The sequence below is a fragment of the Pezoporus occidentalis genome, unplaced genomic scaffold (genome assembly GCF_034315485.1).
Source record: "Pezoporus occidentalis ecotype Australia unplaced genomic scaffold, CSIRO_AGI_Poc_V1 ctg28, whole genome shotgun sequence".
Classification (NCBI taxonomy): Eukaryota; Metazoa; Chordata; class Aves; order Psittaciformes; family Psittacidae; genus Pezoporus; species Pezoporus occidentalis.
Genome location: NW_026914718.1, coordinates 5,002,279 through 5,020,554, shown reverse-complemented (window position 1 = coordinate 5,020,554; position 18,276 = coordinate 5,002,279). Strand labels below are relative to the sequence as shown.

The 18,276-nt window shown below is 43.4% G+C and overlaps 1 protein-coding gene across 10 annotated transcripts in view; it reads right to left on the bottom strand.

Annotated features, from left to right (window-relative positions):
• Positions 1 to 18,276, bottom strand: part of GLI3 (GLI family zinc finger 3) — a 209,048-nt gene that overhangs the window by 10,062 nt on the left and 180,710 nt on the right. For all 10 annotated transcript variants that reach the window (XM_062625360.1, XM_062625364.1, XM_062625362.1 and 7 more), the window contains 3 exons: positions 4,692 to 4,841; positions 3,924 to 4,088; positions 1,035 to 1,325 (listed from right to left, as the gene is read on the bottom strand). In XM_062625360.1, the coding sequence (XP_062481344.1) occupies positions 1,035 to 1,325; positions 3,924 to 4,088; positions 4,692 to 4,841 (606 nt within the window). The remainder of the gene's footprint in view (positions 1 to 1,034; positions 1,326 to 3,923; positions 4,089 to 4,691; positions 4,842 to 18,276) is intronic.

Below are 18,276 nucleotides of genomic sequence, written 5' to 3'. Positions count from 1 at the left end.
CTTCAGCAGGAGTTAACTACTCTGGGCTGCTGGAATTTTCTGAATTCAGGATTAAAACTCCACACTTTGGGATAAGCCTTAGGCACAACATAGCAGTAACTCATATTTCAATGAGTAATTGCTTTCAATTGCAGCATGATTAACAAAATGAGCAGAATTTGGAGTGCTCATATTTGTAGTCCCCAAGGGTTGGGTCCAGATGAACCACAGACCCAGACATGGAAGAGGATGGAGTAACTGCCTTTGATAGTTTCAATCTTTGTGGAGAGTATGGATGGCAAGTGGAATGCAGGCAAATGAAAGAAGAACTTTCTTTAAGATAAGATGTCAAACAATGGAGTAAGGTCCTTTCAACGTACAAGGCTTTACTGTTTTAATGCAGTATGTTAAGGTAAACCAAGAAAAAGACTTGCGGAGACTCTTTAACTCAACTCAAATTAGTTAAATTGGAATTAATTTGGTCAAGTTAAATTAAGTATCAGATGAACACCTCACCAGAGATCAAATGGTATCTAAAGATCTCCTGCTGCTTAAGAAAAGTCAGTTTATCCTGCCTTGGTCTGATCCAGGATCCAACAACGTCAAGCCCCCAGAATCTGGTTATTTCCCCAGGTTCTTCAAAAACTATCATCATCAAAATCACCATTTTAACCTTTCAGATTTGGTTATTTCTGTGTTCTAGCACTGAGCCTGCAGGATTCACATTCTCCAACTTTCTTCTGTAAACAGCAGAGTGGAAAAAAAGCACTTTTTCTAAAAATGAAAACTGATTTTCTCCTAACATGCTGATCCCCAAAGACGGAGCTTTAAGAGAAACAACTGTTGTGAGAGTTACTGCATACTGCACAGACTAGATGTCATCTTTTTATTTCCTATTTATCAGGCTTAAAAAAAACAACCTAAACAAAACAGAAAATGTCACAAAACCAAACCTTGTGAGCTACGGTTTATGGGCTTGAACATCTAACAGAGAAATCATTAACTGGTTGCAAGAAGAAAAAAGGACCAAGGGAGCGGCAGGGTGTATTGCATACCATTGGTTTTTCTGACTTGACCGCTTTCACTTGGAGGCATTCTTCACGCTTTGAGGTAGTGTTGCTGAGGTCCTTCTGCTCACCAATTGCACCCTGAGTCTGATGGCCTGGTGACCGGGTCTGGGAGTGGCTGCCTGGGTCTCTCGGTGGCGGAGGCCTTGGGTGGATATCTCCCCGTTGTTTCTTGGTGACGTGTGCCTCCGGACCATGCACGGTCTTCACATGTTTCCGGAGAGAACTGGGGTCTGTGTAGCGCTTTGTGCAGCCCGGTATCTTGCAGACATATGGTTTCTGCCAAGACAGGAAAAACACTTACATTAGATTCAATTCCATGTGGGACTCCTGAAGAGCTCCTTGGAGCACAGCTGGTGTTACAGTTATACACTTTCACAGTGAATTTATCTGATTTATGGTCTCTACAGTGACTGAATCATGTAATGGTTTGGGTTAGATCGGACCTTGAAGATCATCCAGTTCCAACCCCTGCCACAGGCAGGGACACCTTCCACTAGAGCAGGTTGCTCCAAGCCCCTGTGTCCAAGCTGGCCTTGAACACTGCCAGGGATGGGGCAGCCACAGCTTCTCTGGGTACCCTGTGCCAGCGCCTCAGCACCCTCACAGGGAAGAATTTCTTTCTTGTATCTAATCTATACCTACCTTCTTTCAGTTTAAAGCCATTAACCCTTGTCCTATCAAGTTATGTCTGCACCTAGTCAAACCTATTAATTCCTTTTGGTTTTGAAGGTACCCATTAATGCCACACAGTTCACAGAGAGCAATGCCTCTCATGGTATGAACTGGCACATCTTTTACTTAGAAGAGTCACAGAAGAGTCAAAAGAGCTATGGCAATTTATGAAGAGTGGCCTTATTTCTATCCTGTGCTTTGCTCTCAGCAGTTTGATACCCTGCTTTTAGTATACCCAGCACCTACTTCTTGACATTCAGACACAAACAAACCCCTTCAAAACATCTGGGACATTTGTTCAGGCAGGATTATCCAAAGAAGCACTTTTTCCCAGCTCCTTCAGATCACCAGTATAATGTCAAAGCACGGGATACAGTCCATAAACATTTCCATGTTGCAGCAATAAATGTACTAGTACTATTAGTGCTACTTGCATAGCTAATCACTTTAAAAAGAAACAAACCCTGCTTTCTGTGCATTTCTCTAGTTCACTAAGCAATGTAGAATAAAGTAAATTTACTGTCTTGTAATTTAACAAAGACTTTGTTCTTGGATTATGAGAACATTAGAAAGAAGAGTTGAGCCCTTCCTAAACATTTTAATTGCCTCAGAAACAAACTGTCATTTATTCACTTTTATTACTGATGTTTTCCCATATAACTACTATTATAAAGTCTTATTTATTCTAGCCCTCAAGAATCAAAAAAAAGAGGCCAATATGTGGAGTTCCTCAAAGAGGTTCTCTGTGTAAGCACATATGGCACCATGAAGCCTTTGACAAATGTACCTCCGTCAGGGCTATTTAAGGCCTGAGCCTGCCTCCACTGACATTAAACTCCTACTGACTTAAAAAGGAGCAAAAGTGTTGATCATGAGGAATTTAGAGTTGATGCTGAGCTACTGAGGCAGGCTTTACTAAGATGCTATGGAAGTACGAGTCACTTAGCTCTCTCCTACATGTATAAGGCACATCTGCACCAAGATATGTCACCTGCTTTTAAATCTGTCTATAGGTTGCCTACTTACAACCAAAATGGTACTGTAAGGAAGTGCTGAACTGGGTCTGCATGTTCCACAGTATCCATAGCACTCCATCGTTGCCTATCAGTCTGTTTCAGTGTGAAATAATGGTGTAGGAGATTTCTCAGCTGCCCTTGCTGCTGCACCTACGAGAAATGACACCCAGCAGGAAACTTTTCTTGGTGACTTACTGTTAGATGTGAAACCCTGATTTTAAAACACAAGCAGTACGGGTCACATCTTTAAGTTTGAGAGAATCTTACTCATCAGCTAGGCAACAAACAGTGGTTAAGATAGTGAGTGAACGAAAAGCTCAGTCAGCTATTGGCCACACTTGGTGAACTTCCTTCTACCTCGGTGACAATCCACAGAATTGCTGCTGGGCTTCAGTGCAGTTGTTAATTTGGGCTGCTGAGAGCCCACCCTGCAGGGACAGGGTGGACTCAGAGATGTGTAACGCTCTCTGCTTCCCTTGGGACTCAAGAGATGCTGAAGGGACCACGGCAGGAAGTTGGAACTTCATAGGAAGGGGCAGCACTACCAGGAAAGACACAGTAATAAACAGTTGTTATACTGAGAGTGTGGGCGATGGCTGTGACTGCCACAGCTGGACCGCTTGAAGAAAGATGAAATTCCCTTCACTGCGTCCCTACTCTGTGAGGTCTATTCACGATGGAAAGAAAGACTGAAATAGCCCAGAGAAGACAGATGGAAAAAGCATAGCTTAGAACTTAACAGGGCAACCCATACTGCCAAAGTGCTGAAGACTTCTCTCTAGTTTTCTGCAGCAGCCAAGAAGGGTGCTGGAAGAGGCTGTGGGAGCTGTGGCTCAGGAACTGCCAGTGTCTCCACTGACCAAGGGGACATGCTCCAGGCGAGCCCTCAGCTCCAGAGGGAAAAATGATCCCAGCTGTTCAGGGACACCAGGATCTGTCCTTGCTTAACGTGTGTGTTCCCATTACATCCTTCATTCAAACCTTTCATGCTTAATAAAATGACCAACAGCCCCTCAAGGTCCACAGGACACAGGGATGACTGTGCTGGCAAAAGCCATCTAGAACTATATCCTTTCAGGTTACTGAGGGTTTCTGTGCCTGTCCTCTGCAACAAATCCCTGTGACCACCTTGTAAGTCTGTTTGACACCACTCTTTTTGATTGTTTTTGAAGCTGTGCTTGCTTACCTCATTAGAATGAGTCCTATTTTGGTGCTTGGCCCTGTCGGATGCATTGGAGAAAGCTTTATTGCAGCCTTCATGTTCACACACATACGGTTTCTCTCCAGTGTGAGATCTCAAGTGCGTTTTCAAGTTTTCTAGTCTGGAGTAGGCCTTTGTACAACCTTCAAACTGCAGAAGAAGTAAGTCTGGATTAAGTTTCAACTTTGGACATGCATGAAACAGTAAAAGCTGACCTATAACGGTTCAGAAACTTTCCAAGCTTCCATAACCTTGCCCAATGTAATTTTGGTTTCATTTGTTGGATTTTAATTTTGCCCAGGCAAACCCCATCACAGCTCAAGTTAAAAAACGCTTCCAGCATTATATAAATCTGCTCTTACACACAGTACTTGTGCACTTCTGTCTAAGATAGGAATCTATTGCAAACTCAGTAGGACACCGGTGGCCAGCAATAATGCCCAGCTCTGTGAGAGAAAGTGCTTTTCAATACTTAAGCAAACTGTGCCCTGTGTAAAAATGTCTTCTAGGGCTTCTTTGCACTTTAAACTTGAGGAAGTGGGACAAATTATAGTGTGAATCCCACCTCCTACAGCTCATCATCTGCCTGAGCTGGATAATGAAGCAGACATGGAAGTTTCCTAGCAGACTAGGTAACTTCTCTAACAAATGTCCAGTGGACAAGGGATCAGGGAGTGTAGCATCTGTGCTGCTCTTTTCCCTGCATATCCCAGATCCTTCACCCAAGCCTGGAGCTCAGCCCCCTTTACTCACAGTGCATTTGTGTGGCTTTTCCCCTGTATGTCTCCGCATGTGGACCACCAGCATATACTGGGCTTTGAATGGTTTCTGCTCCCGGGAACAGTCCAGCCATCGGCACACAAACTCTTTCTTCTCACCGTGGATATGGTCATTGTTTATGTGCTGTTTGGGTAGAAGAGAGATTATGGCTTAAGAGAAAGGTAACTTCATCACCAGCTTTACTGTAACTTTGCAGAGGAACAACACCAGAGACTCAGGTGTGAACTGGGATCCTGCGGTACCGAACGAGCAAGAAGATTGTCTGTGCTTCAAAGTGATCACTGGGTTCAAATTACAGATCTCACTGAAAGGCCACTAAGGTGCATGAATTTGTTTCTACTGATGTCAACAAGCTTTGGATCAGGCCTCAGGGACACAGGCTCAAATGGAGCCTCAATAATCTCACAGCATCGTTCACATGATTCACATTCAGTAATGCTTTCTTGCATCCCTGGAAACATCTCTGCATTCCATTGCTTATGGCTACTGCCCCTGGCTCCATGGGGGATGAGGATGGTAAGCTCTGCAGTGCTCCTCAAAGAGTCATTCCTATAGGCTATCCAGCTGAAAAGGATATGACAGATGAGCTATGAAGCTGATTCCACCAGGAGCTGGCCTTGCAGCAGAGAACCTCCAGCACCGCTGCTCTTTCTGCCTCAGGGCCCTGTAAGTAACTAAAGCAGCTCCTCAAGGACTTCCTTTCAGATGCCTTTGGGCTGCCCTGGGCCACCTCTGCCAGGGGACACAGGAGGCTGCTCCCTTTTATCCTGTCCCGCGGCATTCTGAGTGCTGCATTGCTGGATGGTGGTTTGGAATGGAACGGAGGCATGGAACGGAGAGGTGTAGAATGGAACAGAATATAATAAAAATGGAACGGAATGGAATAGAGAGGAATAGAACAGACTTTCCCATTGCTGTACTTCCCACCACAGCTCGCTAGCTGTGCCACTAGATGGCTGCATTTCTCAGCAAATGCGATTATTTCCATTAAGATACTAGAGAAAATGCTTCCAGAGTCTGCGTCTGATCACAGCACAGGGATGAAATCTTTATCTACTCCATAAGTAGCTCACAGAAAAAGCCAGTCATACATAAACTCAGTAGTTCATAATGGAACACAAAGAAGATAATCCCCATCTTTTCTCAAGTCCTGAAAACAATCAGAAAACCATATAGAATCACTTATGTTCAGCATTCTGCAGCATCGCCATGGCAAACAGATGTGCAGTGCCTATAAAAGATGACTGCTCTTTTTCTCTTTCTGAAACTTTATTGCCATTTCTTAAAAGTTGTGATGGGGCACAGAGTGTAAGAACAGAGCAGATGAGCTGGACAACGTACAACATGTAATCTGCAGGAGTTTCAAGTGCAGATCTCTTGCCCATTTGTACTACACATGCCTGTACAGAAATGTACAGATGCCTTGTGCTCTAATGGCATAAGAAAAGTACAATGAGATCACTCTGCACTCTTCTTTCCTGAAAGAAAAGAAAAAGTAATGGGACAAAACTCATTGCATTTGAGTAATTCTTGGTCAAATCCTTGTGTAAACATTACAGACTGTGAGTTATTTGTGAAATCTCCACAGCCACGAAGGAAATGACAACTGAATGTGTGACACAGGCATTCCACTTGTTACAAAAACTTCAGGGCTGGTTCCATCAGCTCACAACAGAACCTCCGTTTACCTCCTGCTGTGTGGGCACTCAGGCACTATGGATGCTCTTCCAGAGAATTTCTCCATAGGATTCTTTTTCTCTCTGTCCCTGCAAATGAGCTTGCTCCTGCCCTCCAGGCCTCTAGCCTATACTAGCATGAGCATCCTCTAAAACTGGCCTTTCTCATGGGCATAAAACTCTGTTCCTTCCTCCCGCTCCAGCCCAGACCCCCTGCAAAGGCTTGACAAAGCTTGCCCAGGATGGTGACTTGTCATTCCCTTTTCTCCATCACTCCTCTCTCTGGCTCACTTGTCAAGCATCTCATGATCACCCTCAGGTCACTGCACAACTGTATCCCTCCATACTCACCTGCCCTGCACTCTCATTCTGTCACTCCTTTCCTACTCCCTCTGCTCTTTCTACAATCAAACCCCTCTTTGTGCCATTTTCCCTCATTTCTCTGACCCTCCCAGTGGCCTCTGAGAGCTCACCTGCAAAGCCATCTCATTCTCAGTTGACCCCTCTGAGTAAAAAGCTAGAAGAAACAAGCCCATGGCACCATCTGCTGATCTGGGTAACTTCTTTAGCTCTCGGGTGAACTGCTCATTTGGTTTTTGCACAGGGGTGATATTTCAGCAGACCTGTAAATATGTCCAAATACTGGAAGGCTGCTCTGGCAGAAGACACTCACTAGACATTAAATCAGCACAAATAAGAAGCCAACAGTAGAAACCAGTGCTCTCAGGCAACGAGATTCACAGCATTTCTAATCCTGACCACAGAGGGCCAGATTCAAACACCCTCTGCTGCTCAAGCTATGATTTGAAAACTGATCAGTCATCTGCTACGGACACATAGAACTACACCAGTATGAAACAGGAACTAAATCTACATCAGGATTTCTTTATCATTATCAAAATGATGGACTAGCGTGCAGTATTTGCAACATGTTTAAAGGAAGAGGGAGGTCTCACTGTGCAAACAACGGCAATTAGAGAGGTTCAGAAGTTTGTGAACTCTGGCATTCAGGTTCTTTGACTCAGATAATTACCTTTGGATTTTGCACGGTGTTTTTGGCTCCCTGGTCTCTATTATGAGAGGGAATGAATAGTTCTGAGCTTGTAAAACAAAGAACAGTCAGGAATAAGAGTATTATGCAAAGCAGAAGCTTTGGTACAGTACAATAAGGATTTATAGGGTTTCAATTTATAATCTGTTTGTAACCTTATTACACCCATGAAATGTCACATTCCAGGGACTAGATCAGAAGGATTTTTTTTTTCCTGGTGAAATTGAATTTTGATGCAGTTTCAGGGTGTGAAAAGGCAAACCTGCAAGTTTTACTTACGTTGGTAATCCTTATTACAGTAAATAGGCGCATGAAAGCCAATGATATTACTCCCCAGTGTCAGGTTTGCTAACATAAGGCTCTGAAGCACCAGCTCTGTATTATTAAGTACTTCTGACCTGAAAAAAAGCCTCCATTAAAAGCTGGAATTCTACTAGCTATCTCCCATTGCACATAGCTCCAAAAAGCTGCTAAACAGGGGTCATTTGCAGAATACCAGTCACTTCCATGCCACTCCAATGCTTATTACCAAACCTCAGTCTGCCCTTGCTTGTTTTCTTTTCTTGAAAAATGTTGCTATTACCCTTCAGCTCCAAAATACCCTAAAATGAACAGAGGGAGCTGACCTAAATACTGATTTTGGTCTCAGAATGCCCTGGCTTTCAAGCAGGAAGTTTTGCAATGGAGTTCAATTCTAGAGAATAAAAGCCACCAAATTAATTGAAATCGAAGCTGAAGTTGACCTGTCATCTATACTGGAGAAGCTCAAAAACCAGAGGTAACAAGGAGCACAAACTGCAGCTTCCTGGGAGCATAAACGCTTACATGGTAAGAAATACTACTAATACACTAAATTGCAATGGTAAGAAATACTATTAAAGAAGGGAACACCTTAAATCCTACATGTTCTCATATAATCAACACGCACCGTACACGCTACTCCAAATTGCAGCACATGATGCGAGGTGACACTGGAGGTAGGATCTGCAATAATCTCAGCGTTCTATTTCCTTCCTCCATGAGTTTTTATGAAAGAAGTATCTAAGCATATCCTAGCTGACTGCCTGGTACCCAGTAGATATTCAATATATAACCAAAGGCCAAATATGCTCCCACAGTAGTCAAACAGCAGGAAGAAAGCCTCTTCATACCAGTGGAATGAATTTGGAACAGCAGAAAAAGGATGACTGTCACCCGCAACTGAAATTGCATCTGAAAGCAAAGTGTTATTTGGTGGATAAAGCAGAAAACATCAGGAAAATCTTCTGATCCTCCTTTCTAGACACACTGTCCCTAGTGTATGGTAAGAGAAAACTGGGAAGAGACTATGCTGTATCGGTATAATGTGATAAGTTAGTGGCACAGCGGAAGGCATGTCACCATTGCCGAAAATTGGTTTAATTTCTATTGTACAATGACAATTCCAGACTTCTATCTTCTCACAGTTATCTCCCTGCATTTTATGGATTTAAAAAGGAGATGCTAAATAACTTCTCACTAAATTTCACTACTGACACCAAGCAAAAGTAGCATTTAAGCCATCTTGTAGCACAAATCTCCTCCTGGACTGTACTGCTACAGAAGTCCCTCAAACCAGCAGAGCCACAGCATTTGCTCCACAGGAGAGGAAGCACAAACAGCACAGGCACCACAATGGAACGGCTGCTAAACACAGCTCATCTCCCAGCTGCGCAAGGGAGTCACAGAGCCTGCGGGCTGCAGAGAGGAAACATGCATAGATTGTGTCTGGCCCTAACAGACTGGATAGCTCTGAGGCTGGTTTGGAAGGGGATTAGCTGTCCCTGACCTGTAAGTCCTGCAGGAAACACTCTTATTTATGTGTTTTCCACAGGGGATGTACATTTGTCCTTAAGCCCGCATTCAGTTAGAAATAGGAGGAGGGTTCTTGGTCATTAGACCCATCCCTTGCAGTGGCGAGCCTCGCTACACATAATCCGTCAAGGAGCAAGCTTTGTCTTCTAAGTACATCGGTGATCTGCTCCCAGTGGAAGGATCTTCTAGGAACTCACTCCTCTGCTGGTTAGCAACTAATTTCTAGCTTCGATTTATTCTCAGCCAATTCATATTCATTTGTTCTTCTGCCAACAATATCCAACAGCTTAAACAGCTCTGTTTCCCTGCATGGTGTTTATTTGTCTCCCTCCCCAACTAACTCACATACATCACTACTCTGCCTTCATTTGCTGGATTAACCAAACTGGTTCATTCTGGTCTTCTCTAGGATGAACAAGTCCTCATTCCCCCATCTTCCCCTGCTTTGACTTGAGGTGTGTAAGTTCCTGTGTCCTGCCTGTCAGTGGCAGGACAGTGGTCCTCTCAGACCTCCTCTTCACATGGTCTAGTACGACCTCAACCTTCTTAACCACGATAGTGTGAAGTACACCAGAGCTTGCCAGACTTGGCTTACCGGAATTCAAACTTCTTAAGCTTAGGTGTAAGTACAGATCTCTCCTTCACTTTGGACTTGAGAACACAACCAGAGCATCTCTCAATAGCTTGTACTCCTCCTGGAAAACTGTATCTACTACTACAGCCACAGGAGAGACTTAAGGCTCCAGAAAGCTAAAGCCCACATGCACAGAGGTATTTAAGTCTCCAATTCCCACTAAAAGTAGTCACTTTTACATGAGTGGTGTGCATACTTTGAGGTTCTTGACCCACACAGCTTCCTGCGATACGAGTGACTGTAAAAACAGTATCAGCATTCAGAGAAGTGAGAGGGCAGCACTTAAGCAAGTACCCATGTTTGCTTGCTCCCCCATGATGCAATCCACTGGCTCGTCACTGCTCCTCACTACCATTTTAGGTAGTCAGGCAACTAAGAGATGACATCAGGCAGGCCTCCCTACCATCTCATTAACATCTTGATAAAGATTAACTCCATGATCCACAGCAAGACAGACAGACAAAAGCCTTGAAAAGAAGTCAGGATATAAAGGAGGTCCTGGTGAGGCAGGAAATATCCTGCAACAATAGAAATCCCATTGTGAAGAGGAAAAAAAGCCCTGCATGTCCATGAAGTGAAATCCCCAGCAGGCTTTTCAGACACATTCCAATCGCTGCAATCAAGTCTCTCTCTAACCTTCTGTGACTCTCTGTTAGAACAATGCGTGCATTTTAATTTCCTCTTATCTACTGGAAAATAGGTATGGATCCCTTCTGCCCTTTCCCTACTGAAGATAATTTGCAGGCACAACCAGGCTAAACAACCACAAGAGACTGATGTCTCCTCCCTGCTGCACGAGTCAAGAGTATGCTTTTGACCTCGTGTCCTTAGGGTGGCATAAGTACTTAAGCCATTTTTAGGTCCTGAGATGGAAGAAGCCCTTAAGCTGCTTTAAACCTTTATGGTAGCATAAATGCTTAAGCTGGTTGCAGTTCCTAAACCAAGTCAAAGCTATACGTAAGAACTCTGCACTGCTGCACAGGCACATGCCTGTGGAGAAGCTCAGGTAACTATCTCCACTCCTGCTCCCTTGCCTTTGGATGCATTTACTGTTACTCTGTTAAGAGTTCTTGTGGCTGTCTTGCATATGTTAGGGAAGAAATGCCACTGTGCCAGATCTCTGCTAACGCTGATATGCCACATGACAATCCATACAATCCACTGGTCTGTCCCAAAGTGGGTCAGCACCTTGACAGCCTTGACACCTTTGCTGAAAAGGAATAGCCACAGCTAAAAGCAGCTGGATCTCAAAACCTAACCATTCTGTGATTCTATGAAAAGCACTGCGTGGCAATTTCCTCTGTGTATAATGAATGCACTAAATACTCTGCCTGCACACTGCACTCCTCACCTCTCAGTGTCTGATCTTGTCATTCATTCTCAATACCTTAATTCTCAAGGTTTGCCACTATTAGCAAATGAACACCCCACTCCCCCCATATCTGGTTATGACTGTAAAGCTAAATGAGACTAGTGGCATACCGCGTTTCACTGATCAGGTATTTTGGGGTTACGTGTGAAAGAGAGGAGCGTGATTTTTTTAACTAATAAACTATGTACTGCAAATGTTGGTAAGTACAGTGTGATGAAATTTTACTTATTAAAGAAGTCAAATCACTAAATACAGTTTCACTCAAAAAGATTATTTCAAAAAGTAGTGAATTACGTGGAAATACAACTTATATTATTTTACAAACTTAGCATATGAACTCTGTGTCCATGACTGTTAATTGTAAGGGAAAACCAAACAGATCTCAGTCAGCACTCCAGCTGAATTCATGCCTGAAACTCATTTATTACTGTGCTGTTCTGGATTCCCATCTCTGTCCCTTGAGAATTGGCAATAGCCGTCAATGAAGAAAGGGAGGCATCAAAATTAGAGGCCCAAGTCAACTGGAAAATAGTAACTCAAGACAGCCCACAGAAGTAGATGGACGGAGACGACCGACACAGGAGAAGGGCAGCATGGAATCAAACGGCTGGAAGTGAGGATGGGAACAGTAAGAAGGGTAGAAAGTGGCTGGGGGGTGGGGGATCACACCATGTTCTGGCTGCACTCAGACACTGAATGGTTTTGCCCCATAAGGGCTCATGACCTTTTCTTAGTAGACATACTGCTGTATTTCCAATATTGCTGCCTCAATAGCTCGTAAACTGCATCTTCATCTGCCCTAGTCCAAAGGGTCTGGTCTAGCTGTTTTGACTGCAGCATCTGAGAGAGCATTTCCTTAGGAAGGGCAGACCGAGGGAAACCTCAGAGATGTTGCAACAAACAATTGGGGTCAACAGCTGTCTTGGACCAGCACAGCTGCCACTGGGAGAAGACTGGGCTTACAGTTATATTTAAAGATGTATTTAAGATGAGAAGTGGGGTCAGGGCACATGGGAAGTGTCACATGGGGCATACAAGCTCCAGAGCACACAAAGATGAAAAGCAGTCCAACTAATAATAGTTAATGAACAACTGTGTTTGTGGAGTTTACAACCTGGGCAGGAGTCATCTTTTTGCCCCAAATGCTGTTTAACCAAGCCATGGTGAATCAAATGATCTTTTCATGTATGGGCTTGGAGAAGTCTTGTTCTCTAAATGTGAAGCTGTATTACTAATACACAGGAATACACTAATTCAAAGGACACAAACCAGCAGGACCATTTTCCCCTCGCCTCCCTGTTCCAGCTGAAAACATAGGTCTGATTGTTTCTTTTTCATCTCTCTGCACTAACAACAGCAATAAAAGTTGTTTTCTTTCTGCTTCTCCTTTTGTTCTCTTGCAATAATTTCTGTAGTTGCCTTCATTGCCTATCAATAGGTTAAACATATCCAACTTGTATGTTTAAATGCTAAAGACAGAGTAGTCCCCAAGGATACGTCAATCATTGGCTCTTGTACAAAGAAAATACTGTATTTTGCTCAGAAGAGCTTTCTGTGGCAATTTAAACACAGTGAGACAGACACAATATCCTGGAGAGAGGAAAACCTGTCTTATTACATTCCTGACCCTGGAGAAAGGATCTGCCCTTAGGACATAAAAAGAATCAGTGGGGGGAAAAGAAGAGAAAAGTTATCTAATCCTAAAAATAAAGACAGTGGCTCATAATACACCATGACCTTCTTTTAATCTCTGATATAGCAGCTATACAGCATAGATGTGACATAATACCAACAGGGAAAACACAGCTTGCTCGTCAGGTTGCAGACAGACTCCCTCAGCCTGTATCTATGTTTCCAGGTTTTTGGTAGGCTTTGGGATATTCTATAGAGAGAATGGAACTTAGGGGATATTGCGAGGATTCTTTCCTAATAAGATCAAATCTTGTTCTTGTTTCATTTAATATAGATATATTCACATACAGAGTACAGCTAAGTCTGTCAGCAGCAAAATGCAGGGCAATGTTTCACAGCTCTCCCTTGATTTCCTGTGTAAGAGCACACAGCTGGAAAGCAACGGGCAGAAACTTCATCTTTATTTCCTAAACCTGAAAATTTAATAAATGAATTTCTGCCAGAACATCAACATAAATGTTATGGACATAAATCATTGCACTTTTACAGTGGTAGAAAAGATGCTTTGATGGCTCGCAGCTTTGTTTCTCTTCTGAGGTTCTTTTCCGTAACTCTGTCTAAAATCACATGTCATCTCTTTCTTTAAGGCTGCATTCCTGTATTACTAGCTGGGATGTTAATAGGTGAAGAGGTATTTTAGAGGAATTCCAGCTTTCCTCACATTTTTTGTTCCACATGTATGGAAATAATTTTTCAGAGCATGCTGCTGTGATAACTGGGCTTTGCCAGTTCCTCCAACTCTGATGCTCTGTATTACATGCATTTGCCTTAGTTCATTGTGATGACACCAAAAAAAAACCCTCAAAACTTCCACCTCTCTCTTCAACCACCTAAATCGATGACCTGCCCAAGGACAGGGCTAATTGCATTTGTGTTGAGGGACCTGCAGCAGAGAGGTGAAGAACCTGAAAGAGGAAACCATGAACCAGATGCTGAAGTCAACTGCTCTCAAAGGGAGTGTTCTGGTTATGTCTGCTATGTCCTGCGCTCCTGAGAACTGCTGAAGCAGGGAAAGGTGCTCCTGAAAGAGCACAATGGGCCATTTACAAGCTGACCACTCCTGGCATTTCTCCCAACCACCTTCTACCTGCCTGCTGCCTGCATTACCTCTTGTTCTGGCTGCCATCCCGGGTGCCCCGCTGCGGCACACTCCTCCTGCAGTTTGCATTACCTGCTCCACACCACTGTGTAATGCTGGTAAACTCTCCTCCAATTTCCACTCATTCCAGCATCTTTCTTGGTGCTAACTATGTGTGTTTGGACAGAGGCTGAGTGCTGCACTGAGCATGTAACTGCTATGCTGACAGCAAGAAAGCCTTTCCAGAGAATCACAGAATGGTTTGGGTTAGAAGAGACCTTAAAGCTCATCCAGTTCCAACCCCCTGCCATGGGCAGGGACACCTTCCACTAGAGCAGGTTGCTGGAGGGTAATCCCTTTTGGAAAAGGCAACCTGACAGATAGAATCCCATTACAACTTTCCCCTTCACCATGACTTCTGCAGTGCATAGGAATCACTTTAAGAAAAATAACCTTACATATCCATGTCCAACTTACTTTGTATTTATGCTCTTCACATTTAGGTGCCCAAATTACACCTATATTTTAACTGTCTTCTGTGTAAAGATCACATGAGAAAAATTTAGGGTGATCTGGTGTCCGCAGTGTAAACCAAGAGACCCAAGAAAAACCAGCAAGGAGAAAAGAGGGGAAAAGAAGCCAAGGATGATTCTCCAGTGATGGAAAAATCTAACTTGGCTCAAAGGCCAGGGCTGGAAGAAGAGACTGAACAAAGGCTGATTGCTGAAGGGTTTAAGACCCACTGCTAAGTAATGAAACTGTGATGTTGGCCTTTACAATGCGATAGTGACTGAAGGTGGTCTTCCCCCACATGGTATCCCCTAGCCCTGTGCTGATGGTCTTCATCCTGTTCTGCCTGCTTTCCTTCCTCTATTCTCCATCACACATGCACACAAGCTTTCTGAAGCTGGCTGAAGGCAGAAGGGCTACAGATTGAGATGCAGGAAGGGTTCTTGCCTTCAGGAAACAGCTCTATGGCATGACTGCAAGGAGGTGCAATGCCTGTTTCTGCCATAAGCTTACAAGAGGGGAGATCCTCGCTGCAAAGGGCTCCACATCCCCCATAAATCTGTTACACATTCCTCTCTGAACCTAGTGAAAGCAGTACTCCAAAAACAAGGGCAGAGTTTTTCCTACAGTTGGATGAGGAAGAGGGTAAAGACTGGCCTGAAACCAATCTGACCTTCACTAGGTCTGAGATCACCTCTGAATGCTGCCTAGGAAATGCACTGTCTGATACCTTCTAGGAGTGACTTGAGTATGGAAGGGGAGAAAACCACCTGAGGCTCAACCTCAAAATTTTCTGCTTCATGATCTTTTCATTTAAGGATAAAAATTGATTTTACATGCAACTGTTACAGAATTTCCAGGAAAACCAAGTTAAAACCCATCAAAACTCCCTCGCAGGCAGTACCCAAAGCAAGCACTGACTGAATTCCTTCTTTACAAACCTGCACTCACATACAGCTGTGTATCTTTAACAAAAACATGCCTCAAAAAGCAGGCCTTACCTTAAAATAAAACCAACAGCCTGGCACTTAACACTGATACAGATGTTAGTGTAATACACTTAAAAAGCGCATATTCTATTTCTGGATTTTTCTCACTGGCAAGAAAAGGCTGCAGATGACTCCTGCCAGCACACTTGAGAAGGAAGTCATCATAAAGAGCCATTACAATACGGTATTTCACCTTATTTGCAAATAGGATGAAGAATGAAAATACCATCCTGATCTTGTAAACAGCACACCAGCAAGCACAAAGCAGAAAAGGTAAAAACTCTGTATGTTTTTCCACACTGCTGCAGAAGACAAAAAGCTATAGGCCTCCTTCCTGCCACCATAACTCATCTAACTTCAATGGAAATCAGACCTGCTGTATATATTAAATCTGAAATTAACTGTTCTCCCCCCATATTGTTTGGCTTTGATAAATCCCAGCCACTGCCCATAGCCAGGATTGCACAGCTCTTGGTTCTGCTCACATGTGCTCTTATGGCAGCCTGGAGCCCGTTAAATTCGATTGGGTCCTGCACTGAGCTCTCTGCAGGAGCGGGGCTTTAGCAGCTCTTCTGGTTTGTTATTGAGCTGTGGGCTCAAATCACACTCAAAGTAGTAATATTTTCCTTTAGAACAGGGCATGTCCACAAGAAAATAAAACGGGAAGAGCTCTCTAATCTTTACATTCCACAGCACAGACTGGTGGAGCCAAGAAATAAATGCTCAACAGTAAAGATGCCTAGAGCAGAACAAAATGGAAGTAAAAAAGTACCCAGCAAAATAACCTAACAACTGTGGTGCACCAAATGAATACATAAATCCAAGCTGTTTTATAAAAGTTGTATGGCTTTAATGACAAAAAAATTGTTAAAATTTACACTGCCTTTCAGTGCATGGGTTTGGAAATATACTGCAAGCAGGTTACTACCAACAGGCTCTTTGAGTTAAAATGCAACCATATATTACAGCAGCTTTATATCATTTGATATTAGCAGAGACAAACTGCTTAATCCCATGAGCGCCCTTACAAATCTATGAAAGGATATAGCAAGACAGGACAAGGAAAAGCTAAAAGCTATCATTTTAACAAGGTTTTGAAGTCTTCCGAACTCTCAAGACTGGTACAATGGGTCATCTATCTGTCTATGCAGAGGATTGGGAAAATACTTGATCCCTTACAAAAAAGTTAAACCACTGCTGCCTTTTACTGAAAATCCTGTGCTCCTAACGGGGTGAAACAGGAAGGTGAATGTCAGACAATTAAACAGGATCTGCTCTTCAAGGAAAGCACACGGCCACTATCACTAAGCACACAGACAGGACTTGCTGAACAGCACGCGCTTTGCTCAACCTTGGACCACGTTTTGTAAAACCATGCACTTCCTTCTGCTTTCCACACTTTGCTCATCATTACAGCACAGCTAACACTGATCCACTTGAAAGGAAAGATATTCCTCAGCAGGATCTTCCTGTGTAAATCAATCAGGAAGTTTTCTAATTTTCCCCAAAAAATCCCTATACTTACCACATGGACGCATTTGATTGCCTGTGTGACAAAAGTACCAGTGCTTCATCTGCAGAAAGAGACTGCTGAATAACAAGATAGCAAGGTGTTGAATAAATCCACTTTGTCTCTCCTTATGCATCATCTACAAAAGCTGCAGTTCAGATTAGGAGATGTGCCTGATATGCTTTTGGCAATGAAATGCTCAAAAACCCCTAAGAAAGCTGGGAATGCAGACTTAAAAACACACACCACTTTTCAAAGGAACTACAAAGGAAAATGATGGCATTGATACACATTACCAAAATCTTTACCAGACAATGTACATTTTAAGTTGTTTCATCACAGATGTTGGCAGTATTAATGCAACAGCAGTGGGTAACAGAAGCAGCAGCGTGTTAAACCCATGACATCATGACTGAACTGCAGAAAGTACTTTGGGTGCTTCCTCCCTAACATCCCTAAGAAACACGTCTAACAAGCTTCAGCACATCCAACAGTTTATTACTCCTCTGAGACTTCCCTTCTGGCTTCTTCCAACTGGACACCAGTTTAGGACTTACCTTTCCCATCTCTGCTGGGCTTGGTTGTCCCTGTCACATCCTAGCAAAGTCAGGGTTGGAAAAGGTCTCTGTCACATCCCTTGATGCTCGAGGGAGCAGCAGCAGAGATACCTTCTTTCATCTCTCTTGCCAGGGGACAACATTTTCTATTCTCTTATACATAACACAGACAGTCTTGCTAGACTACAAGGCATATGTTTGAGCTGTTGGGAGTGAAAACTGTGCAGGATCTCTTAGTAGAACACGGGGGTATCACCTAACACACTTAGCAAAGAGCCAAGGCTCTTTTTTCTGCCCTGCATTCCACTCTCTAATTGACTTGCAGTGAACTTACAGGTGTTGTGTTTCTGGTTAACTAAAAAACAATCCTAAAGAGTCTGGTTTATCTCAAAAAAATCATCTCTTCTACATATCACTGCGGCACCATCTGAATAGGCCAGACTTGTGCTGTGCTGACAGTCAGCCCCAGAAGTAAACCAAAGGGCAGTCCTGCATTCTGTATCTCTCCCTCATCCGAAAACTGGATCATAGCTGGAGCCAGGTGCCTCCAGAATGTGATGTAAACCCCACTTCTTTGTTCAGGCTTTTCTTACTAACCGTAAGTATTGGAATTCCCTCAGCAATTAATTTCCTGGCTGGTAATCCCTTGGCTCTGC